The sequence below is a fragment of the Periplaneta americana genome, chromosome 12 (assembly GCF_040183065.1).
Source record: "Periplaneta americana isolate PAMFEO1 chromosome 12, P.americana_PAMFEO1_priV1, whole genome shotgun sequence".
NCBI classification, from domain to species: Eukaryota; Metazoa; Arthropoda; class Insecta; order Blattodea; family Blattidae; genus Periplaneta; species Periplaneta americana.
Genome location: NC_091128.1, coordinates 48,406,417 through 48,433,949, shown reverse-complemented (window position 1 = coordinate 48,433,949; position 27,533 = coordinate 48,406,417). Strand labels below are relative to the sequence as shown.

General features: G+C 35.0%; 1 protein-coding gene across 1 annotated transcript in view; it reads left to right on the top strand.

Annotated features, from left to right (window-relative positions):
* The window catches only part of LOC138709957 (uncharacterized PE-PGRS family protein PE_PGRS46-like), a 166,054-nt gene that overhangs the window by 111,243 nt on the left and 27,278 nt on the right, over window positions 1-27,533 (top strand). Inside the window, exons 31-32 of the mRNA XM_069840640.1 lie at window positions 9,953-10,027; window positions 15,126-15,194. Coding sequence (XP_069696741.1) covers window positions 9,953-10,027; window positions 15,126-15,194 — 144 coding nt within the window. The remainder of the gene's footprint in view (window positions 1-9,952; window positions 10,028-15,125; window positions 15,195-27,533) is intronic.

Below are 27,533 nucleotides of genomic sequence, written 5' to 3'. Positions count from 1 at the left end.
GGTATGGGCCGGATGTCTCCTACGTGGGTACTTTCCCCGATACAATCTGTGAGCTTGTCTACTATTCCCATTGGCTCATCCGTATTCGAAAATTAGGTCTGCTTATTCCGCTTTCGTGAACTCCTCCATTTCTAGGATTGGACACTGCAACTTGTACACATACACTGCTGTCTACAGACGTGCATATCAGGACCGATCATGTCCGTTACATATTACGCTATCTGCATTGCTTTAGTGTAGTTTCCTGTCCACACCCCTCAGACAGCGCACTGAATGGAATACTGTAAGTAGACAACGTAAACAACGTCAGATGAATACAGTATGTGTAAGATGTACAGATAAATACACATAAATAAGATGACCTGAGGAATAAAATTATTTCATTTCACACAACTAATTTTGCTTGTAACTTTCGACTCGGTCATTTCCGGGCCAGGGTTGCTTATCTCAAATTGATGCATGTGCCCTTCACCATCATCCCTGAAAGTTTGTAACACTACCTCAGAAACACTCTGTATAATCCTAATTAGCTAATAAATTGAGAGTAAAATTCATCAGATCAGCCATGTGAATGTTTTAATTTTCGGTATTAATATACATAACTGGCATTCAAGTTGTCCACATTTTTTTTACCGATTTTTCCTTCTTTTTATTAATTCAAAAGATAATGTGAATATAATTAATGCAATAAGTTCCTGATATAAATAAGAGATTTTTAGCTCGTGGTATTAATGAATACATATTTTATAAATAAAGGTAGGACTTAAATTATTTTGTACTCTAAGCACTGTAACATGTTTAAAAAAATATATTTAAAATTATGTTAATAATTACGGTACCGGTACTTATACTAATGTTCTTCTAATCATCTATTTATTTGCTATGACTGAACATCTGTATTTGCTAGCAATTGTAAAAATTTTGTAATCGAAATATTAAGAGCAGGGAAATACAAAATTCAGTCATGGGTTACGCAGAAATTAAGTAGGGAAAAATGCGTCTGAAAATTGATGGCCCCCTAATCACAAAACATATTTTGCACAACAGAAAATGTTGAGTATAAGAAATATGGAATACGGAGTAAATATGAAAATTCTATTCATAATTGTAAGGGTGGTCAATATTCCGGATGTTCATCACTTCACGCATACTACACAAATCAGTATGGAGACTGTTGTATCCGTTGATAGAATTTGTTTTTTTTTTTATTTGTCAGGTCAGCCTTTAGCAGGCAATTAAAAGTAAAACAGTGTAGACTATGTACGAGTACAATATGATTTATAATAGATATAATTTGTGTGATTTTGAAAATCACTTTAATGATGGTATCACAACAAAATCATAATTTAAATTGCTATTATAGTCGTGTCCCCTGTTACAATGTTCTAATATATAAAGTAATGTTTTGTTTTCTATCTAAGAATACTTGTAATTATCGCAGTTTTTTACGTTAAATTTTGTTTTATGGTAACTGAAAACGAAATCTGTACTTTGATTTCTTCCATCATAATACAAACCTTACGTAATATTTGAATATATAAATTTAAAACAATGTAAAATAAAATACAAACCGCATTGAAAAGCACTGATGTATAAAGAAACAAATATAGTCTAATAGAATTTAGAGAAATTTTCAATATCCAAAGGGAGTTTTGAAAATAAAATAAAGTTTATAATACTTTAAAATACACTGGGACAGAAATTAATAAAATTTAACTTGTCCTGAGATCTCGGTATTATTCAGTGGTGATATTAAAAAAGTTTAACAACCAGTTATATTGTATATGTCCATGGTAATTGCAAATATTACCTAGAAATAATTTAACAACCGGTTCGTACGAACCGGCCGAATATCACCACTGGTATTATTCATGGGGAAAGATTAATTGAATCCCATTACTTCTTCAAACACCGTCTTAGAAGGAAAGGATCTCCTATCTTCACAAATTCTAGGCTTTTCATCGTCTTATTATGAATTAATACAGCAAGGTACGTCAATGGTACAAAAAATGGTTGCCCGCTGAAATATGAGCCAGATATTTTAAAGTAAATTTAATACCTTTTTAAATTCAAAACCCAAGTTTGCGTTGAGGAAAGTACGACAAAAATATAAATCTGATAATGTAAGATATAAAGGGTGCGGCAAAACATCCTCCCTAATTTAAAGTTTACATAGAGAACAGATGGATTAAAATAAGGAAACTGTATTAATATGAACTGTATCTAAACAGTGGGAAATTTAGGTTTACAAGCGTTGCCATAGCGATATCAAATGACATGCGCAAACAACAAGAATTGAATAGGACATTGAATACACGGAACTGACATTCAATTAGTGCAAACTGTAATCTGTAACGAATTCCAACTATGCCGTGGACGGGTGAAGAACGTGCCTACGCTGTGGTATCGTTTCCGGTAAGTGGTAATTCCGTTGTAGCTGCTCATCTTTTCTGGACGCTTAATTTCTTCACGTGGCAACGTCCCTTGGCCAGCATGATCACCAGATCTTGCACTCTGAAATTTTTTTCTATGGGGGCAATTAAGGCTGAGGTGTTCAAACATCGGCCGAGTACTTTGCCAGACCTAAGAAATGCAATACAGGAAGAAATTGGTCTTATTCCTCAAGAAATTCTAGTTAGAGTGATTCAGAATTTCCCAAGTCGCATTCAACAATGCATTGATAGTAAAGGACACTACTTGAGAGACACATTATTAAAAAAAATGAAAAATTTCCACTGTTAAGATGCCACGGCATATCCAGTGAGGGCAGTAATCGAAGAATTGACATCATTGCATTTAAACCTCCCTCTCTTGAAGGTTACATCATAGACCCTACTGTGAGATTCGAATCGCACAAACACCAGCCAGAAGAAGTACACGAGGAAAAAAGGAATATATATATGAACCTTCCATCAGTTTTTATAAGGACAAATACCATCTGGAATCCATCGTCATTACGGGACTAATGATAGGAGCCCGTGGGACCATACCCCGGTTCCTAGTCGACTTCTGTAAATCTTTTGGCCTGCATAAAAGTATTTTAAGAGATCTAACAATTGCAGCACTCAAAGGCTCAATAGCTATTTTCAGGCATCATACATATGGACCATGACTAATTCGCATCTCCTTGACGTTACTTCGTTTAACATCATGTGTTTCAATATAATTCAAATTCTTTCTTTTTCACTCTAACAACAATTTATCACTAAGCCTCAAGGCTTTTACTCTATTGTATCATGGTACTCTTTGTCGACGGCAACCTGTAGTGGTTACAGGAAGAAATTAAATTAAATTAAATTATTATTAATAAAGTTTCCATATTTTGATACACCTGTTTTTTATTTAAACTTTAAATTAGGGAGGATGTTTTGCCGCACTCTTTATATAATAATAACTGTCAAATTCAATGTAGACCTACTGTAGAGTGAGGATATCTTAATGCCGGTGAACTTTCCAACGTAAGAAATAAAATTTTAATAACACTAACAACATTTACTCACTTGCCTGCACGTAAGGGTGATGAAAATTGGCGATGACTTACGCACATGTTAGGAACTAATATTAAATCAAATTAACTAACTTTAAAAATGCAATTCTTTTCAATATGGTTATAATTTAAAAACTAATATCCTAACGTACAAGTTATTATTAGCATAAGGATACCCGTTGATTTTACTGTTGTCCCAGTATGCCGCTATAATGTAGCTTAGTAAATTTCGTTTGTTGACAAAATGAAATAATTTCACTTACGAGATACTATCACAGTCTAGTATATACAGTCACGAAGCTCAATCCGTAAGGAATATGCATCCATAGATAGTTGCTAACCACTAGGATCGCTACTATCGCCTGATCATTGACAATGCGAAATAGTACCGGCACAATCTATTGTTCCTAGTACCTTCAACTCAAGCTTCGTGACTAGACTGTGATACTATCAAGACGTGCTTCAACAAATGATTTTTCAGAATAAGTCATCAGTCGGGTAAATTAATCTTCTTCTTCCTCAATTCGTTATTCAAGAAAACGTAAGTTTATAAAGGCAGTGATATACCCACAAGATAATGAAAGACTTGTAAATTGAGGAGAATAAAAAGTCGAATTATCGTATTCGGAAGAATTCTGTCAACTTCCACGTACCTGAAACTAAAAGACTTCCTTCATGACAAGTCTCTAGCTGATTCACAACAGTTTGTCGAAAGTCCATTATCTTCAGTCATTTCATATTTAAACACACGTATTAGCTATATTTTTTCGCCTACGCATTTATTATATTTCAGAGACTAAGTTTTCTTTATTCATTATATACTTCCAATATATTTCTTTTAATCCCCATGTTGATAAGCTTTAATTGCAAGGACTTATACAATTTTAAGAATTATGGCTTTCTCAGTCGCCTTTAATTCTATTAGCTTTTAAAACAAATATTGTCATATCTCTTATATTTCGCGCGGCAACCATGTTTCTATTTTAATAAATAATTCAAAGTTGTTCACATCTTGAATATCTGCCTCATGTAAAGCATTGATTATACATCGTGTACGTAAGTGATTGTTGCATACTTAATTTGTTGTAACAAGGTAAGTACTACATCTATACGGTTCTAACTACCATTTTGTGAAAGACAAACACTGGAGTTTTACAATGTGAACTCACTCGCGTTCCGACAAATTTCCAGTCTGTAATCGAGCTCATCCCATACTCTTTCTAACATTTCCCTGCTAACATTGTTGCCAATTCATAGGTTTTCCCGCTAGATCTGTTGAATTTCCGTATAGGTTCTGGTTTAGCGGGTAAAACTTATCATATTTTGCATTGTGGTATAGAGGCTTAACAGTCCTTTGTAACCAATGTAACGGCAAAGTTATTCCCTTTTACATTGATAAGCTACTTCTGACTGTTTCATAGCTGCTTTTCGAGAATCAAGTTGGCAACGTGGATGCAATTATCTCGATATATACTATAATTCTCAAATTCAATTACCAATATCCAGTATTAGAGACAGGATAAACACTCACCTTTCGCGTAATATCACAAAAAGAAGTCACACGGAGTGAGATAGGGGAAGAGAGAAAGCCACTTCTTCCACTGTTATTCTGTATCTTCAGCTCTCCCAATCGCGTAACCAGCGAAACCTGGCGGTAAAGAAAAGAATCTCTTAGAACTTAACTTTCCGCTCCTGCCAGTTACCTGTACGTTCCTATTCTGGAATGCGTATCAATTATTTACGAGCACTGTGTATAAAAATATTTTGTAAAATTATATTTAATATTTGGCTTCAAAAGAATACTTTTAGTAATAAAAAAATCAGGAGGCACTTTGAATTCCCTCGTGAAATAACCTAGAATCACGCATAACATTATAAGGCCCGGTGATTTGACTAATTTAGGTTAGGAAAACGAATAAGATCTCATCACAATAAATTAAAATATTAACTATATTAATAATAACATTGTTTCACTAACACTACTTATTTAACTTTCATTATTTACTTTTACTTTCGTGATGTTGTATGGTCTAGATATTAATGTATTATTAATGTAAGGGTATTGTATTCAATTAGAATATGACTGGCGGAAGAGAAGACCTGCAGGTATTCGCTCGGTCACATTAAATAAATAAATAAAATTAAAAATTAAAATCGGGAAAGTAGGATTTTATATCAATTTTCTATTTTCAATATATCCTCCTCTCAAGAACTTTTAAAAGAAGTTAGTGTATTTTATTTCATGATCCTTTAAAGCCTTAAAACATGTTACTCTAACAAATTATATTATATCATATAAGCAACTGCTGTATATTTGGACATTGTAATATCGACAAACCAACAGACTTACTTCATGTAACAACTATGTGGCATCTAAACAATTAATCTTGTCATTAAATAATTTATAGATAGCGTGAATGTGCAATAGCTTATATTATAAAATGAAAAAAGTTTTTCTTTTTCCACCTCTGAAATTAATCACTTAGTAATGTAGTGTTAATAAAGAAATTTAAGACCTAAGAAACTCCAGATCATACCACCATGGACCGCGACAAGCCTCTTGCAAAATATATATATTTTTTTTCTGTTTATGGAATGAAATGGCTGAAGTTCAATAAATTTTGTAATAAATTTAGTTATCACAGCATAATAATATTAATATTAAGTTAATAATAACAATAATAATAATAATAATAATAATAATAATAGGCTAATAACCTAATATAGCAATGTATCGGATGATCCAATATCTTTTGTCACCTGAGTTACCTTCTTTATATTTGAGTTACTGATAAGTTTCTAGGTCGTATTTACATGTTATCAAAGAGTCATGTGATGAAATAGACAAATTGTCTAAGTGATTAAGTATTTCTGGGATATATAGATTACCTTTATTTCTTGAACAGCACTGTATATTTTCTTCACTAATATCAAAGAGAAGGTTGACGTCGCGATGTAATAGGAGAAGAAGCAAACTCCTGAAAAATCTGAATTCAGTACCTACTCAAATGTTTTTTCACCTTATCGCAATCTCTGTAATCTAACAGAGCTTTCCGGTAATATCTCATTACATTCGTTACAATCTTCTCCTGTATGTTAAAAATGTAGCGTGTCATTTATACAAATGAAGGTAACTTTGTTATATCAGAAGTACTTAACCAGAAACAAAATTGTCTTGCTCATTGCGCGTGCTACGATATAATTATTCGGTCGACGAGAATTTCACTAGCAATTGAGATATAAAGTCGATAATTCAAAAGACAAAAGTTACTGAACCGCTCTACAAGATACCATAAGCTGTAGTAATAATATTAATAGTAGTAGTAGTAGTAGTAGTAGTAGTAGTAGTAGTAGTAGTAGTAGTAGTAGTAGTAGTAGTAGTAGTAGTAGTAGTAGTAGTAGTAGTAGTAGCAGTAGTAGTAGTGGTGGTGGTGGTGATTGTATTAATAATAGTTGTAAGTGACTTTGAAATATTCAATATTATGCTGATCATCATTAAGCCCGTGACATCGGTATATTTGTATTAGTTTCAGGTCGATTGAAGCTGAACACAAGACGTCGGACATGTTTCAAGTACAGGCAGCGGAAGCGAATTTGACACAAGCCTAAGCAAGCGCTTTCCGTGTTTTGTATACGATTATTGCGATTATAAAATCAAGACAATACAATCAATGTATATAAGGGTAAAAGAAGTCATACAGATGTTTGACGGAAACGATGCAGCTTCCATAAGTAATGCCCAAACTCTTCTTGGTGACCCAAATATTAAAAAACAGTGTAAATATATTTCATCTAATTTTGGATTTATCCCCTCTACAATCGAATGTCTCGAAAAGACCAGTGTGAAATTGGTGGAGCAAATTTCGATAGTAAATAATGTCATCTCAGAAGTGAATGATCTGCAAGATGATATAAGCAAAAAGATGTGTGCGAATGCGAAAATTAACATAGTAAAAAAAACAGGTGGTTTCAATTCGTTATGTAGAGTTGCAAGAGTTTTGTCAGATGACAAGTGCTATTGTTATCAACTTGATGTAGAAATGAATTATGTGAAATGTTTTACATATTCGCCCTTAGTTTAAGCCGATGTTGAACGCGGTTTTTCCTCATATAAGGTTATACTATCCGACACTCGGCGGTCATTTTCATTTGAAACTTTGAAAATGAATATTGTTATTTATTGCAGCAGGAACCGAAACTAAGCGAACAACATGCAAGAAAAGTAAGATACGGAATAGATGTGGTAAATAAATTAATGTAACAGTTAAATATAGAGAAAGCAAAATTGTACGCCATATACTTTTGTGCGAGATCGTGCGTATTTGCTTGGTTTCCGCACAAAGCCAATCCGCGGAAAGTCTAAAATTCCACATTCAGTATTCCCAAAATAACACACATAATAATTTCCCTCTTCTTACCGCTTAAAATAATTTCCCTCTTCTTACCGCTTAAGTGATATATTTATTTTACTGCTTTAGGCTTTTAACATATCATTTTTAGAGACGTTTTACATAGTAATATTATAAATTGGAAACTTACCACTGCAATTTCACCTAAATTGCACTGTTAATTATTGTTTTTAAATATTTGCAGAAATTAAGTAAACTCTACAACTCCACTAAAGTTACTGCATTCGTGATGCAAGTAACATTAAAGAAGCCGTAAAAAAATCAACAAGATTCCAGATGCCGATGTTATTACTGCAATATGTTATATAAATAATATTGTTAAAATATTAAAATGAAAAATAAATCATTACATAACCTTACCGTTTGTTTTAAGTTCGCATTTATAGACTGGGGGGAAAAAAAAGACAGACGTATATCACGGCCTACTGGAGTATAGTAAACATAGAAAACATTTTAAAGCAACAATGTTGAAGATAGATATTTTTGTTTTGCAAATTTGCCGTCATTGAACAGAAACCAAGATGGAGATTTCATTGCAACTAATTAGAAATTACTCTTTCAGGTATGTAATAAACGATCTTCGCACAAAATAATGTACGATACACGAGCGGTATGTTTTCTTTCAATTCTCGGAAATTAAAAAAGCTCAACTACGTTTCGCTTTTTCAAACTGTTCCTCGAACATGAAAACTTCAACATACCGCTCTTGTAACGCATATTACTGTTTCGGCATTCTAAAACTATAATGCAAAACTCTAAATATAAAAAAATACATCTTCTCAGACTTATGTTTTACCAGATTTGTGACAATTTAAATATGATTTCCAACAATTATTTTGAACCTCACCAGAATTTTACACCTTTCCGATATTAATCCTTATATACAAATGATTGTATAGTATTGATTTTATAATACGCAATAATCGTATACAAAACACGGAACATGCTTGCTTAGGCGTGTGTCAAATTCGCTTCCGCTGTCTGTACTTGAAACACGTCGACTACATTTTGTCCGGCGTCGTGTGTTCACCTTAAATCTAATACTCGTACAAATATACCGATGTCACGGCCCTAGTCATCAGTTTGTGAGGTCACGTTAGACAGTAGGATTCTCTGCCCGCATTACATTATCACCTTAGTGCACTACTGGACAAGAAAAGACAATGAAAATATGAAATTATTTCCAAAGGGAAGAAATTTTCGCTTTCTTGTTGGAGACAGAATAAAATACAACCGAATTTATTACAATAGTAACTTAGAGAAGAAAACGTGATGCTAATGATGGTAATAACAACTTTTACGTTTTTACTCAAGGGATGAGGGAGACTCTATTACGTTTTATAAAATGTTTATAGTAACAAAATTATATTAAATTTTACGATTTATTTTCTAACAACTTTACTTATTTCCCATGTTCGATAAACGTAACGTTTCATGTCTGTAAGACATTTTTGGAAAAATTAAATTTGTGATAAAAATATTTTCCCACAAAAAAATCTAAAGTAACTACACCTTATAATCTTATATAGGTACATAAAATAAGTAAAATACAATACGTTAATTAAACAAAACTGTTTATTCATCCATTTCTCTTCAAATTATCAGTAGTACCAGTCATTATACGGTATAATGCACAACTTGTCGGTACCTAAATATGTTACTGGGAATAATAATTGAATTTACACATGGCATTATTTCAAGATAATTCGCTTTGTGGAAAATACGGGAGAGACAGACATTGTTGGTCCAAAACATTTTACAGACGTGTGAGAGATTATATATTCATATATTGAAATTATTTTTCGTTTCGAAAGCAATTGAGGTACAGTTTTCTTTCATAACACATTATTATTATTATCATCATCATCATCATCATCATCATCATTATTATTATTATTATTATTATTATTATTATTATTATTATTATTATTATTATTATTATTATGAACTTGTAAGAAGAGTACTAAAATTGACCGTTCAAAGAAAAGTAGGTGTAAGTCACAACACCAACTACATTGGCTATTATGAGGTCCATTGATTGTGTTCTGTTTTACAGGGTGGCGGTGATGGCGAGGGAGGCGGATCCAACATTCTCAGTCTCCTGGGTCCACTGTCTGGTAGCCTGAGCGGGGTGAGTTACAGATTATAAGCTAACAAAGCATTTACGGTAGTCTCAGTATGAAATATAAAACAACCAACTGAAATTATATATTCATTCAGATAGCTAATTTTTCATGTATAGACCTACTCTTTTTCACGATTTGGCTAATGTAATTCCAATGGCGTTTTTATACAGGGACATCATTTTATTTTTACTTCAATATTTATTGTACCTGAGTTTTTGAATGTACTTCACTCCCACCCCTTCTACTAATGAAGTTCCAACTGTCCTCCACACACAGATCCAAGACCGCATATAGTAAACAGCACTGAGTTAGAGTATAGTACGTTCCAGAAATATGATCGCGCTTTCCAGTGACGAAAGAGCTTTCAATATTGAATCATATTTTCGCACACGTACTGTCCGTTTGCTTACGTCGCATCCCTATTTCCTCCACCTGCTTCTGTTCGCCCCTTTGTAAAAGCAGGGCTGCCTTAGCTCTTTTCTGAAAACATTTTTTGTTAGGAATTGGACGTTTACGTAATATTATACAACTGTTTAAAATAACTTAAATAAAAGGGCCTCGTTAAGTAATTAACTGTCACGTGATTTCCCCCCTTTCTACGATCCTACGGCATAACCACTTGGACAGCAGATAGCATGACTGAATAATTTTATCTGTGCGAGTCGGGCAGAAGTGAAGATTGAATTTACAGTACGTAAGGTACTCTTTTATAGAGTAGGTACAAAATTATTTCAACATGAGTTTCTAGCACGAAGGACGAAACTGGCAATTGGAATTAGATGCAATAGTCTATAGTGCGATAATATGCACATTATAACTGAAGCCTGTATCGAAATGAACGGCCACCATTTTCAAAAATGTGTTTAAATATCCATATTATGATTATTTTTCAATTTAACTTCATTCTGTATATTGTACGCCAATGTGCTGTAGGCAGTATAATATACACTGCATAATGAATACTTTCGCATGGCTAACTCAGTTCGTGAGTAAAAACACTTATTCTTAATACAGTACTGTTTTAAGATTAACCAAAAACCTAATGAAAATTATCGAACTCAAAATCGCGATATTTCCTAGTTTACGTAAATGGATGAAGTACTTTTCTTCCCTCCTATATCTAGTAGAGTGATTTGTTTGTGTTTTACGCCAGTATCATCGAACTACAGTCGTGGAAGGGGGTGCCAATCTGTCTTTCCGGTTCTCTAAAGGTATAGCCAGGTTAATATTAAAAATGTTAGTAAAAATAAAATGATGTCCCGGTATAATGTAACTACATTTTATCATACCTGTAGTGTATAAATAAAACTACATTATCATCCTTATCATTTACGTGTACTTACAATACACTCTTCAATCGTCTTCAGGTTTCGATATGTAATTATTTTATAATATTTTCATATGGCTCTAATATTAAGAATATCATTTCTATTTTCTGAATTATTCTTTATCGTCCTATTAAGCACCTCAATTTGCATATTCTTGAATATTTTATGATAGTTCTTTGTTTTCTTGTGTACGCCAATTTTCCATTTTTAGAACTTTCTTGGAGGGCTATTAACTTTTTAGAAATATGTTTGTCTTTCCTTTCAATTTTATTATTAGGCTAGCCTAGTTTTAGAGGTTTGTCTATGGTATCGCAGGTACGTAATTAAATCGTAGAACTTAATTTATACTAATTAACTCAGTCACAAAGTAACCTGTAAAATTGAATTGGTTAATTTTCTGTTTTATTACTATTTAAATTGCAGTTCTTTACATAACGGGTCCTTTAGAAGAAAACTGAATAGTTCCTTTGGAGTGATAATATTTTAACAATATAATAAAATGATATTTCATTCGAGTAGGCCTACGACTTTTACAGTGTTTTCAGTTAATTAATATTACCTTATCATCTGAAAGTAATAATATTAAAAGTAATAGAGACGTTATAGCCTAGAATAATATTGCTCATTTAGTCTCCACTGTCTTTTATATCGTTAACTAATATTACCTTATCATCTAAAAGTAATGATGTTAAAAGTAATAGGGAGGTTATAGTCTATATAATAATATTGCTCATCTAGTCTCCACTGGCTTTTATATTGTGAATGCATTAATTAAACGCCAGCAGCGAAAAACTGTAAACGTATTAAGAAAATAATGAACATCTCTGAGATAGACTAATTAGAAAATTTTGAGTGAGGACTCTAGTTGTATCAATATGAATTGGATTATATAAATATGTGAACATTTGTAGCAATAAATTTGCATTCAACTTAGAATTTCAACACGTTTTCTGATTGTTCGGCTTACTCGTAAAGCATTTCATTGCACATTAGAAATCAGTATCTTCTTGACTATTAAACTTTTACCTAGAAACGTACCACTTGCCATTTTGAATATCGTAGTAGCTATAAAGATATATAAGTATATATATATATATAATGTATGTAAATGATATAAGTTATGTACAGAATGTCTGGAATCATAAGACATAATACACATACATACAATTAACATTAAATAATATGTTCTACATGTTTGCCACCATTTTCAACACACGTCCTCATACGTTTTGCACAATTTCTTTGAATTGTCTTCAACATACGTGGGTTAAAGCAGCACATGCAGCAATAATTCTTGACGGAGATGTTCCACTTCCCGAAAATTTTCTGCATGCACCTCAGCTTTCACAATCCCCCAAATGGCAAAATACATAAGGTTCAGGTCTGGTGATCTTGGTGCCCATTCCACAAGGCCCCTTCTCCCAATCCAGTGGCCAGGAAACATTTCATCCAGCCAGTGCCGAACGAAACCTGCATAATGAAGTGGGGTCCCATCTTGCATAAACCACTCTGGATAGCCGATACCATGAAGTTCTGGCACCATTTCATCGCCCAACATCCTGAAATAATGTTCTCCAGTGACTGTTGAGTCAAAGAAGAATGGACCAACAATCCTATCGTCCCATACCATCACTTTTCGAGAGCCTTGCCTTTTACTGTCGATGTACCAGTTTGGGTTTGCTTGTGACTAATACCTCAAATTTTGTTTGTTCACCTCACCACATACGTACAAATTTGCCTTGTCTGAAAACATCACTGTTTCCAGAAAAGATGGATTTAATACTGAACAAAGAGAAAAAAATATTCATACTCCTATTATTTTAGACGTTATGGAATGTATCTAATTTGACAGCGATATCCATTTACTTTATGCTTACTCATGTTTCTTGTTGTGAATCTGACGATAATTAATAATACGAAAGAATACTTAAAAATATTTCAGCAAACACATTTCGGATAGCTCACTTTTTTGGTTGTTTATATACTATCTGCAACTCTTATTCCTCATTTGCTGTCAAGTAAAAGGATACATTTCAATTTCTGTGCAGCAAAACATTTCTGAAAATGTAGTTAAGCCAGCATTAAAATACGATTCAATTAGTAGTTCAATTGACTGTGATGTAAGTTAATAAAAGTATGTCATGCGCCAATAGCACTCTACACTCACCGTCATTCATCTGTGAGTGAAACTGTGACACCAGCATGTTCCTTTCTTCACTGCTGAACACTTCACCGCTGAGAAGTTATCCAACAACCTCCAAATTACTGCCAGCCCCACCCATACTCGGTACCTTCACGTTCACTGGTACACATTCCCCCTCTTTTATTTTAACTCGCTAAGAAACAAAATATGCAAAACATATACATAAAAGTTTCTTCGAGAAGCATAATCTGAGTCTTCTTAGTCCTTTATCAGGAAGTCTGAGTGCAGTGAGTATCTATTAACAATAAATTATTGCCTTGAAATTAACTGTCAATCAATAATAATTAGACTAATAGATTGGAGGTGAAGGGGGTTGATCTGATATTCTGAGTCTTCTCGATCCTTTATCAGGAAGTCTGAGTGGAATGAGTATCTATTAACAATCAATGATTGCCTTGAAAGTAGCTGTCAATCAATAATTAAACTAACACGTTTTCTTGTGCACTAATAGGGTGGAGGTGAAGGGGGTGGATCTGATATTCTGAGTCTTCTTGGTCCTTTATCAGGAAGTCTGAGTGGAGTGAGTATCTATTAACAATCAATGATGGCCTTGAAAGTAATGTCAATTCTGTGGTGTCTGGGTAAAGGGAGATAAGCCATAAAAAGGAGTTCGAAGATAAATGAAAATTAAACTTGGAACCCTTATTACAAATAAAACACATCAACTGCTAGTATTCTTTGATTTTTGCACACCCACTTGTATAATTTAACTTGTGTGTTCATTTGGGGAACAAAATTCCACCTGGACAAAAAAATGACTTATACCCCTTTACCCGAACACCACAGAATTATTAATTAGACTAACATGTTTTCTTGTATATAAATAGGGTGGAGGTGAAGGGGGTGGATCTGATATTCTGAGTCTTCTTGGGCCTTTATCAGGAAGTCTGAGTGGAGTGAGTAACTATTAACAATCAGTGATTGCCTTGAAAGTAGCTGTTAATAAACAATTAGACTAACAAGTTTTCTTGTACACTAATAGGGTGGTGGTGAAGGGGGTGGATCTGATATTCTGAGTCTTCTCGGTCCTTTATCAGGAAGTCTGAGTGGAGTGAGTATCTATTAACAATCAGTGATGGCCTTGAAAGTAACTGTCAATCAATAATTAGTCTAACACGTTTTCTTGTACACTAATAGGGTGGAGGTGAAGGTGGTGGATCTGATATTCTGAGTCTTCTCGGTCCTCTATCAGGAAGTCTGAGTGGAGTAAGTATCTCTTAATAGTTTGTATTGTTCTTAAAAATAATTTGCCCTTAAATAATTTTACTAATTTCAAGGTGGACCTGATGTTTTGAGTCTTTCCGATCCTTCATGAGGAAGTGTGACTGGAATAAATATCTACCGACAATGAATATTGCCATTGTAAATGACTTATAAATCGACAATTTGACTAACACATTATGTTACATAAAATATGGTGGTGGTGAAGGGGGTGGATCTGATATTCTGAGTCTACTGGGTCTTTTATCAGGAAGTCTGAGTGGAGTAAGTATGTATTAACAATAAGCGATAGTCTTTAAAGTAACTCATCAATCATTAATGTGACTAAAAAACTTTCTTGTATACTAATAGGGTGGAGGTGAAGGGGGTGGATCTGATATTCTGAGTCTCCTTGGACCTTTATCAGGAAGTCTGAGTGGAGTAAGTATCTTGCCTAGTAACAATCAGTACTGTTATTGTAAATCCATAACTTTTAAATCTATAATTTTGACTAACATATTATGTTATACAATATAGGGTGGAGGTGAAGGGGGTGGATCTGATATTCTGAGTCTACTGGGTCCTTTATCAGGAAGTCTGAGTGGCGTAAGTATATTAACAATAAGTGATGGGCTTGAAAGTAACTCGTCAATAAATAATTTCACTAACATATTTCCTGGTATATTAATAGGGTGGAGGTGAAGGGGGTGGATCTGATATTCTGAGTCTACTGGGTCCTTTATCAGGAAGTCTGAGTGGAGTGAGTATCTATTAACAATACGCGATGAGCTTGAAAATAACTTGTAAATCAATAAATTCACTAACATATTTCCTGGTATACTGATAGGGTGGAGGTGAAGGTGGTGGATCTGATATTCTGAGTCTCCTGGGGCCTCTGTCAGGGAGTTCGAGTGGGGTGAGTGATACTCATCATCGAGTCTCTTCTCACACTGCTGTTTAAAAGTGTTTCAACTAACACTAATTTTTCATAAAATCAGGGCGGTGGTGGTGATGGAGGGGGTGGCTCTGACATTTTAAGTCTACTTGGACCACTCTCAGGAAGCCTTAGCGGGGTAAGATCTATTTCTTAAAAATACTGCAATTTCAAACTTATTTTTTTACACTGAATAACTAATACCTACTAACGTTACTATTATAATTTTAATATCCGGTTTATAAATTGTAAGGTGTTGAAAGGAAAAGAAATCATTATTGTAGTACCTCTCTTAGGGTGTGTCAGTGGGATGAGTTGTCATATTTTAATTAATTAATGTATTTATCTATTTATTTATTTGCTGCAATAATTCTGATGAGTAATTTGAGATGAACCTCAACACACTTACATGAGATTTACTATTTAGGTTGGAGCATGCGATGGGAATTTTAAATATGTAGTTACTTAGACCTGTGCATATATGACACCAACAATGCTTTACTAACCGAACTAGTCATAATATGACTAATTAATTCATTCATTTAATTGTATGATAAGCAAAGGCGGAATACACACACATAATCATAGTCAAATTGTGATAGCTTATCGGCATATCTTCAACATGAAATTCATAACCGAACTAAATAATAAGTTGTTTAACAAAACTACAGGGAGATGGCCAGGGCGGTGGAGGATCTGACATACTAAGCCTTCTAGGACCACTGTCAGGAAGTTCCAGTGGGGTAAGTCGCATTGTATAGTCAATTACTTGAATGTACAGAGTAGACCGCTCGAATGTACCTAATTTCAATTGTATGTGCCTGATGAACAGTTGAAGATAGAACCTTACGGTAATGTTTATATGAAAGGAAAACTCAACAAGCTTCGAATCCTGTCGGTAGATGGTGCGCAGACACGGCTTCTTTTCGTAGATTGTATCGGTTGTCAAAATGGCAACACCGCAGATGAAAGCGCGAACTGTGTTGTGGTATGCGGAGTTTAAATCAATTCTTAGAGTTCAAAGGGAGTATCCGCGAGTGTTTAACTGTGATGCTCCAACTGATAAAAGCATTAAGAAGTGGCACATTACATTTTTAGCTATAGGATCGGTGTTGAAGAAGCATGGTGGTGGTCGTAGAACATCCGACGAAATGGTTGCAAATGTTCAAGCCGCGTATGAGCGAAGCTCGCGGAAGTCATTAAGAAATGATTCGCGGGAACTTCAAGTACCAAAATCAACATTGCAACGAATTGTCCACAAACGTCTCAAACTGTACGCATACAAAGTGTAGTCAATGCAACGTCTGGAGCCGGATGACAAACCCAAACGAGTGGAATTCGCCAATACGATTTCTTTATCAGGGGCTACGTCAAAGATAAAGTGTACGCCATTCCAGTCAGAGACCTTCGTGATCTTCGGGAGCGCATCATAGAGGTTATTGAGAGCATTCCAGAAGACATGCTCCAACGTGCTTGGCAAGAAATCGTTCATCGCCTCGATATCGTCACAGTGACAGCTGGAGCTCACGTAGAGATATGGTGATGTGCATATCGAAACTTGTCGAGTTTAAACGTTACTGTAGGTTTTTATCTTCAACCGTTTGCCAGTCACATGCAATTGAAATTAGGTACATTCGAGCGGTCCACGTTTTACATTCTAGTATCCTGTAGTAAGTTAACATATTCCATTTACTTACTGAAATTATTCATAAACATAAAATAATTGGTTCGTAATTGAAATAAATTGCTTTCAGAAATGGGAACATTAAGAGTCTGAAGCAAGTGTTCTATGAGTATTTAGTATGATACAATGTCATAATGGCATGAATACGAGCTGAATCTTGGCTACTTGTACCGTCATTCCAAAGGAACAAACTACATTGAATGTTTATATGAAATGTGAAGCTTGGTAAAATACACATAAGAACTGACACGTTGAATTTATTTTATAGTTGACATTAAGTGTTTCGATTAAAGTTTTCGTCACAAGCTTTAAGTCAGATTGGTAGTCACATGTGTTGAAATTTATTAAATTTCTCCTATGCTTATCTTCTTCATTATACTTACATTTGTTATTAGAAATTAAAAAAAAACGTATGAGAGCGTAAAATCCATCGTGTAAACCAATGGTGGGCAGATTACTGCACAGTGTGCATGGAATGTGAAACACTGAAAAGGCGTGCATATTTAATACACGTGAAACCACTATGTTGTCAGCCAAAGATGTGAGGCTGAGTTGAAGGGAAGTTTGGATGGCATAAACAACGTCAAATAAATCAAGTCCCAGGACATCATTTTATTTTTACTAACATTTCCAATATTAACCTGGCTATACATTCGGATTAAGGTTGAGAATCGGAAACACTGTTTGCTACCCCCTTCCACAACCTATGATACTGGCGTAAAATACAAACAAATCACTTTATTAGATATAGGAGGAAAGAAAATTAGTTCATCCATTTACGTAAACTAGGAAATATGATTTTGAGTTTGATAATGTTCATTAGGTTTTTCTGTAATCAAAATAAAGTACTGTATTAACAATAAGTGTTTTTACTCACGAACTGAGCTATCGATGCCGACGTATTCATTATGCAGTGTATATTATACTGTCTACAGCACATTAGCGTACAAAATAGAGTGAATTTAAATTTAAAAATAATCATAATATGGATATTTAAACAAATTTTAAAAAATAGTGCCCGTTCATTTCGATACAGGCTTCAGTCATTTTGTGCATATTATCACACTGTAGACTATTGTATCTAATTCCAATTTCCAGTTTCGTCCTTCGTACTAATAACTCATGTTGAAATAATTGTGTACCTAGTCTATAAAAGAGTACCTTACGTGCTGTAAATTCAATCTTCACCTCTGTCCGACCCGCACAGATAAAATTACTCAGACATGCTATCTACTGTCCGTCCAAGTGGTTGTGCCACAGGATCGTAGAAAGGGGGGAATCACGTGACAGTTAAGTACATAACGAGGCCCTTTTATTTAAGTTATTTTAAACAGTTGTATAATATTACGTAGATGTCCAATTCCTAATAGCAAAATGTTTTCAGAAAAGAGCTAATACAGCCCACCCATTAGTCTTTGCAGAGGGGCGAGCAGGAGAAGGTGGGGGAAACCAGTATGTGACGTAAGCAAATGGACGCGCAGTATCTGTGCGAAAATATGACTCAATATTGAATGCTCTTTCTTCGCTGGAAAACGTGACCATATTTATGGAACGTACTATAGGCCTACTCACTAACTCAATACGTTTACTTTGACCGTGGCCACTTTGACTGCGTATGCGGCATTGGTTCTGTGTGGAGGACGGTTGAACTTCATTAGTAGAAGAAGTGGGAGTGAAATACATTAAACAACTCGGATACAATAAAAATTGAAGTAAAAATAAAATGATGTCCCTGTATATAAAAGGTACCTATTAGTTTATACAATGAAATTATGTATAATTTAGGCATTGATCTCTAACTTAACACATCTGAACTGGACCTCAATTATTCGCACATTTAAGAACACAAAATTAAGAAATACTTCTTTGGAAAAAACATTAAAATAAAAACAATATTTTTCTCTGGAAGAAACGTTTTAATAAATCATAACACAATATATTCGGGGTATACTTACAGTAAGATTAAATAAACGTAGTTCTATCCGAAGTTTATCATACCAAAGATCATTCAGAAGGACTTTCGTGATCCAACTCCATGCCGATTATTATATATGCTTTATGATGGCGCAATGAATAGACTTTTGTAAATATGGGAATTACTTTTCCACAATTTGAACACTACACCCCATTTTCGACCTTTGAAAATTAATAATCACTATCCCACAGAGGATTCCAATGAAACCCTGAGAGTCGTTTCATATCACTCGTGCTAGTCATACTGCAAGCGACTCATGAAAGTTTTGTTTACATACAACATTGGTTGATTACGTATTTTACTTAGCTTTTTGTGTTGCAATCGAAGTTTGTCAATCACTGATTTCAGCGAAACAAACAAGTCAAAAGTACCTAGAGGTTAGGCGATCTTCAGAGCAACATGCACGAGTGTGTGCACTCAGTACACGCGGTGCGAATGCACATGATTGCCCACCTATGGTATAGACGTTCACGTACAGGGGTATTCAAAAAGAAGGAGCAGATTTCAAACATTAATTTCTTCCAAACTACAAAAGATAGAAACACAATTCCAACGTTCTAACGTTCCTGGACAGAGAAAGATTCAATGATGTATGCATTCAATATGAGCACCATGTATTACACGACAAATATCAAAACGGTGGCTCATTTCTTGCCACACACGAATCAGCTGGTCTCTAGTTATCGAATTCACAGCTTCAACAAGATCGTCAGGCATAGGGGGGACTAAAAACACGGTCTTTTACGTAACCCCACAGATAAAAATCACAATGAGTGAGATCTGGAGACCTTGGAGGCCACCGGCGATGAAGTTGATCTTCTCCTCCTCCTCTTCCAATCCAACGTCCTGGAATTGTGTCATCAGGTAACGTCGGACGTGGTTAGAGAAGTGAGGCGAGGCACCATCTTGCATGAAGATGAAGTCATCTGAATCATCTTCAAGTTGAGGAAATAACCAGTTTTGAAGCATGTCTAGATAGGTTATTCCTCTGACAGTTTTCTCCATGAAAAAGAAAGGCCCATAAACTTTGTTTACAGATATGGCACATAAGACGTTAATCTTCGGTGAATCTCTTTCATGTTCAATAACTGACATAGGATTTTCACTTTCCTAAATTCTAATGTTATGGCGATTATCTTGACCGGAAAAATGAAAAGTGGATTCATCGGAAAAGATTAATCGTTCAGAAAAATTGTCTTCTTCCATATTATCTAGCACGCTAATGTAAAATTCGTACCTTTTGTTGTGGTCGTCAGGATGCACTGCTTGCAGTAACTGCAGTTTGTACGGCTTCATGTGCAGACGGTGTTTCAGAACTCGCCATACCGTTGGTTGAGGAATGTTCAGTTCTCTGCTTGCTCGTGTTGTGGATTTTTTGGGCTCCTTTCGTAAACTGTACGAATACGCTCGACATTTTCATTCGATGTGCGTGGACGTCCCGTGCTTTTCTGTTTGCAGATGCAACCATCTTCTACGAATTTTCGATGCCACTGGTAAATCTGCTTATGACGAGGGGGTTGTTTATTAAACTGACGGCGAAAAGCACGTTGAACTTCAATGATGGACTCTAGTTTTGCTAATTGCAGCACACAAAATGCTTTTTCCTCTTGTGTCACCATTTTACTACAGATAATCAACAGCGCCAATGTGGCCGTGCATGACAAGCAACAGCCTCAATGCGACCGTGATTAGAACTTCTACCCGGACTGTTCAAAATTTAAACTTCTGTCTGTCCAGGAACGTTGGAATTGTGTTTCTAACTTCTGTAGTTTGGAAGAAATAAATATTTGAAATCTGCTCCTTCTTTTTGAATAGCCCTGTATGTAAAATTATTTCTAACGTTCCATCATCCACTAAGACACGGTGCAAGTATCCTCGAAAGTCAAGTTGTATCCTATTGTAACTCTGCAGAAATTCCATTTTTGTAACTGAGAAGAAGGTAAGTTGTACAGCTATGGTAACCCAGGAGTACTAAGCTGTGGTAAGTCTCTTGAAGCTTTATTAACACTGCTTGTGCTCCAATCAACTACTAACAATGTGAACAGGGTGGAGGTGGAGGTGGAGGACCCCCGGCCGCGCCCAGTCCCGGTGGCGGAGGGTTCAAACACAGCCTCCTTGGTCTAGTTGGCTCCTTGTCAGCATGTCTCAGTGGGGTAAGTTAACGCTTACTAACAAGGAGAGGACACGCTCTGTATATCACCGAATTAAATAAGATTTTGTGACATGACAATACAAGACGTACTGTTTAAAGTCATACCTGGTATAGGTGGCCAATGAACCCTCGTTTTGAAAATATTGGATATTGTTTGTGGCATACTTAGGTGCTCAATAGGAAAGCATTAGACTGTGTAGCGGCGTAGCTCATATGGTTGAATGCTGAGTTTTCATCCAGGCATCCTGAGTTCCAATCCTAATGTCTTCTCATTTTTTAAAGCTTGATATTATTATTATTATTATTATTATTATTATTATTATTATTATTATTATTATTATTATTATTATATTTTTTATTTTTTATATTCAATTTTAGTTGTCAGCTCCTATATTCAAAGCCATGTTGAAATATGCGTGGTATGCATCAAAATTGATAAACGAATGAGAAGTGTTTGTTAATGTGAATGATATCTGTTTCGCAGTAGAAGTTCGGAAAAATGTGTGTGACTGTGGACAACCTTCTTTCATTTGCTGTGCAGGAAATATGTATGCTTTGTCGGGTACAAAATGAAGTGGGTACAAAATGAAGTGGAATAGCTGCTACAGAAACAGAACAGACACCAGTGACACATCTTACCTGCCTGCATGAGCATGTTTATCCTTTACAATACAATGTTAGTTAATTAGTAATTTGTTTAAAACATGATGAAGCGTTTAATACATTGAGAAATATGATATATGTAAATAGATAACTGTGATCACAATGTTAATCATTATTAAAAGAAAAAATATATAGGACCAGTCAAGATCCAAACTTAGGTTGTCTGGATAACAACTCAGCATCCAACCATATGAGCAACGCCGCTACACAGTCTAATGCTTTCCTATTAGGCACCTAAAGGAAGTATGTTACAAACAATACCCAATATTTTCAAAACTAGGGGTCATTAGCCACCCATACGAGGTATGACTTTAAACAGTACTTACATCTCACACAATCTTATTTCATTCGGTGATATTCGGCGTGTCCTCTCCTTGTAAGTTTCATTGTCATAGCATATAGCTCTACTTCAGGATATTCTAATTTTATAGACCAGCGTTTCTCAAACCATGGTCCGCGGACCACCTGTGGTCTTCGAGGTCTGCCTTTGTGGTCCTTCAAAAAAGGACAGAAAATAAATAAAATTCAAAGGAAATGCGTATCACACTATAGCTGAAAATCTCAGAGTTTGGAAATGACACATGGCAATCACCTTTCACTTTTTCTTCCAGTATTGATATTTTATGAAATATATTACCCTACCTGTCTACCGACTTCCCACTCTACTCTCAGCAACAAAAGAGGGATTTAAAGCACTATGAGCGTGGTGTTTCTCGCCATCTTTTCCCTGCACATCAGTTGATGACATGTGGCTAAGTATTGGCATATCTTTCAGATGTATTCTCAAAACTAAACGAACTAAATCTCTGTACAAGGTAATTCTTTGACTGTTCTCAGTGCGCATGAGAAAATAAAGATGTTCGAGAGGAAACTTGGTTTGAGGGTCAGTTGCGTAAAACAGAGGATTTTTTCACAATTTCCAACACTAAAGCCTTTTTTGGTTAAAATGATCTCGTTATTGGAAAAGAATTATGTATATAATGACATATGTTCGCATCTCGAAACTCTGAGGTCACAATTTGAAACTTATTTTCCAAATAAACATAACGAATTTTCATGGGTTCGTGATCACTTTCATTGTGATATTGAAAATATCAAACTTTCATTAAGTGAAAGAGAACAGTTACTTGAACTCTCGAATGACACCGGACTTAAAATGAAATTCCAAGCGGAAGGTATGGTTAATTTCTGGGCCTCATCACAAGTGAAAAGAGAATATAGTGAACTGTACAATGGTGCTGTACAGATTATAATTCAGTTTGCGTCCATGTATCTGTGTGAGAAAGAGTTTTCATCACTAACTCTAATAAAAACAAAGTTCAGAAATGGACTCGATGTAAGTGACGATCTCCGACTTAAGCTTACCAGCATACATCCAAATATGGAACAACTGTGCAAGAATAGGCAGGCTTATCCATCCCATTAATGTGAGTACCAACATTTTTTATTTTGTTTGTTTCTAACAACCTTGATTTATTAAAAAACGAAAATGAATTTTTTCTATTAACATTAACTTAATTAGTTAATACTAATATAAAATTAAATGAATTAAATCAATTTTAAATAATTAATTCTATTTTAAAATATAAATAGGATATACCTACTGGTATTAAAATATGCTACAAATATGATAAATTTGCTTTCGAAGGTCGTCCGTGGAACTGTTGTGACTTAAAAAGTGGTCCCCACTTCAAAACAGTTTGAGAAACGCTGCTTTAGGCTATTCGGATTGTCCAACTGTGTGAATGTTTGTCACTGACTTGACAAATAGTTAACACAGTTTGCGGGCCGAAATCCAATCTTTAAATTTTTTTTCTTCATTACAACAAATGTGAGAGATATGAACATTGATGAAATAAAAGAAAATTCTTTGAAAATTTTTTGAAGTTTTGGTATTCGTCCAGTTGTCTTAATTATGGTTAGGAAAACCGCAAAGTATCTTACAAGCATGAGTACACCCAGAAACGCTAATTGGAATCTATTTGTGTTGTAAATAAATGGAATTCTCTGTACTAATATTACTAACCACTTCCTTTTCATACTAACGAACAAACAGGATGGTGGTGGGAGCGGACCAGACTTCATTAGCTTCCTGGTAAGAATCGTTGCTGAGCTCAGCAAGGTGAGTTCATTTTAAGAATGTTCATCAATACGTGTGCTATTTTTCTGTATAAAGAGGTTTACTCGCATCCATCACCATTTAATGTACCTATGTTATTAGAACTAATGTCCTTTCGTATGATCATGTTGTTAGCTAATCTATTTAGACGAGTCTGTTTCCTTCGTACGCAGTAAAGGAAAAGGGGTTTAAAAACTGATTATGATGTTTTAGGAATTTACAAAAATGAATGCTTGTCGAACATTAGTGTTGTGGTATTTGATTTTATTTTACCCGGAGTTATACATTGTGAGTAAGAAGTATAGAACGCTACTTATACTGTAGATGTCCTATTTTTAATTTTATTAAGAAACTCCATAATTACACAGAAGTTATTGCGGTGACAGAAGTGACATTTTGAACATATTTTCAAAAACTATGTTTCTCACTATAAATGTTGTGCCAAGGAGTCTGTTTTATTTTCTTAATTTCACAATTTGCTGTATTAATTTTTCCATGTTGAATTCTTCACTTACAAATTTCAAAAACATATTCTTTATAAATAAAAATATATGGCTTATAAAATGGATATGTACCATTAAAATTTAACTACAATATTAATACAAGTACTGTCCGTTACTCAGGAGAACACGAGCGGAAAGAATGTGACCTTCTTGACTATCGTTGTTGATTATTATAAACATCGCTCAGATAAGCATCCCAGTAGCCAGGTTATTACTCGTGCAGGAAACATGGACATTAAAGCTAAGTTGAACAGAAGGAGACCTAATGTTTCCGCTTATTGCAGTACAAATATTTCCCGTGTTGTCGTACGTCATCTGTTCACATCCCTTCCTCCTCAGTCCGCTCTCGTCTTCTCCTGAGTCACCGACAGTACACTGTACACTGGAGTGCAAAGATATCTTATATATAAGTTTATGATAGTGGAAGCGAACTTTCTAACCACGGGATAAGTCGGAACCTAAGATATAAAAATTTGACAAACTTTGAAAACGTTCCGCTAGTTCTCAATAGGCGACTACATTATTGGGGCGGTTAAAAAGTCGGGAAAAATGATTACATGGATTAATCATAAATTATTCTCATAATTGACAATATTAGCAGTTTTCAGCTAAACCCAGTGCTGTTTTACAATCAGTAGAGAGAAGGGTATGAAATATTGAATTCTATAATACGGGTATATTTATGTACGATTGGCGACACTATTACCTTCGCCATCTATTAACAGAAGTAATAACTAAAGAAGTCACACACCAACAAATTATCGATCACTATCGATTAATAGGGTCAGATATCTTTGAACGCCAGTGTTCAAGGCATAACTTAAAGAAAGACAACCATAACAAACAATTTATTAATATCCAAATTGTGTCACATGTTGATATCAAATCACAGAAGGTATTCACAATTGTCCCCATTCACTATCAAGCAATGCATAAGTCTGTCTTGGATTTTTTTTATGTATTCAGAAACTCTGTTCGGTAACTCGTCCCTGATTCTTCGTTTTAACTCTTCTAGTTCTCGTGGTCGGTCCTGTAATTCCTCCACTTCAAATAACCCCACTAGAAAATAATTTAATGTGTTAAAATGAGGAGATCTTGGGGCCCATTCAATACTTCCTCTTCTGCCTATCCATCGCCCTGGAAATCTTTGCATCAAGTGATTCACCTCTTCCGTTGTATAATATACAGGAGTACCATCTTGCTGAAATAAGCTATAATCTTGAATTCTCCAGTACTCTCCAGAGAATAAATTACGACAAACATTGTCATTGAATTGTTTTCATTAGATTAATTTTTTGTCTGTGATTATTAAATCCATCACCCTCTTATTCTTCATACCATAAAATCTTCAAAGTATTCCTTTTTTCACCTCCTATAGACCCTAATTGTATATAAAGAGCTTCTTCATAAAATTAAGAATAAGAAAGGTACAATAGAAAGCTACAAGCTGGGGTCCATACTTTTTCTTCATCTCGTAGATGCAGAAATATTTAATATTTCGGAAATATGCATGGACTCCAATATCAGGGAATACAGGGAAATGATAATCTGTTGCATCCGTCATGGAGGTACTATTCCTTTCTCTACCTCCCTTACGATGAATGTTTTTCCATCTGTAAAAACTAGCAAACCCCAAAAATTTCGTACGAGTTGAAAATCGGAAATAAACCTTTTCTGGGCTTATCTTTGCCAAGAGATATTTACTATGTATTGTAGAATGTTGTAGGAAAAGGAATGTGATAGATGCTGTCCTGGCGGAAATTTATAAAGACTAGACACCGAAATTCAGGAATTGTTATTTTAAGTAAAAAAATATACAGAATGATTCATGAGGAAAGGTAAAAAATTTAGGATGTGAATTCTGAAGTCATTCTGAGTCAAAAAGTTCATATGAATTTGGGTCCGTTTTCGAACGGTTAAGGAGATATGGCTCTTTGATTTCATAAAAAAATTCTGAGATTCCATTGTACTAACTCGCATTTACAGACAGATAACGGACAAATTTAAAGTTTATATTCATGTATGCATACATACCTAATATTCTAGACGCCGAGGTCAATGTTTTCGCACATTTTCAAAGGTACCTCCTTCTGTTTCAATGCACTGTTGCGCTCGGGCGTGAATCGCGCTCGTCGCTCGGGATAGTTGCTCGTGGCTGTTCTTTCTGCTGCATGCCGCATCCAAAATACGGTCGATTAACGCCTCTCTTGTTTCCACCTTCCTTTGGTATATCAAGTCTTTCATCCAACCTCATAGGCAGTAAGTACTCTTCGATATGGTACCCTTTTGTTCGGAAAGCGTCGTTCATATTCAGCGACGGCACGCAAGGAACTTCCATCGCTCAAACCATAATCATACACAATATCGGCGTATTCTGCAGTAGAAAATTTATAAGGCATCTTGAAAAATACAAGTTAACACTTCCGATAACTGTACCTGTATAACTACTGTACTGTAGGTAGCTGACTGAACTGCTGTGAACTGATAAGTGATAGAGTATTTGAGTTATGTGCCGGTTCAGACAAGGACAGGCGTTTGGACATTTGTAATGCCCCACCACCCGGTTTGTGAGGTGAATGTACGTCTCTTATCTACAGGGTTCAGAATGCAGACTCCAATGTTACGTCATTCATTGCGATCGGTGACCTTGTCTCACGTCAGCAGCATATGGTAACGTCTTATTCACATTGGGGCGAGACGTTTTACCAAAAAAATGCATCTAGCTCCACCATCGATCGAAAACGGACATA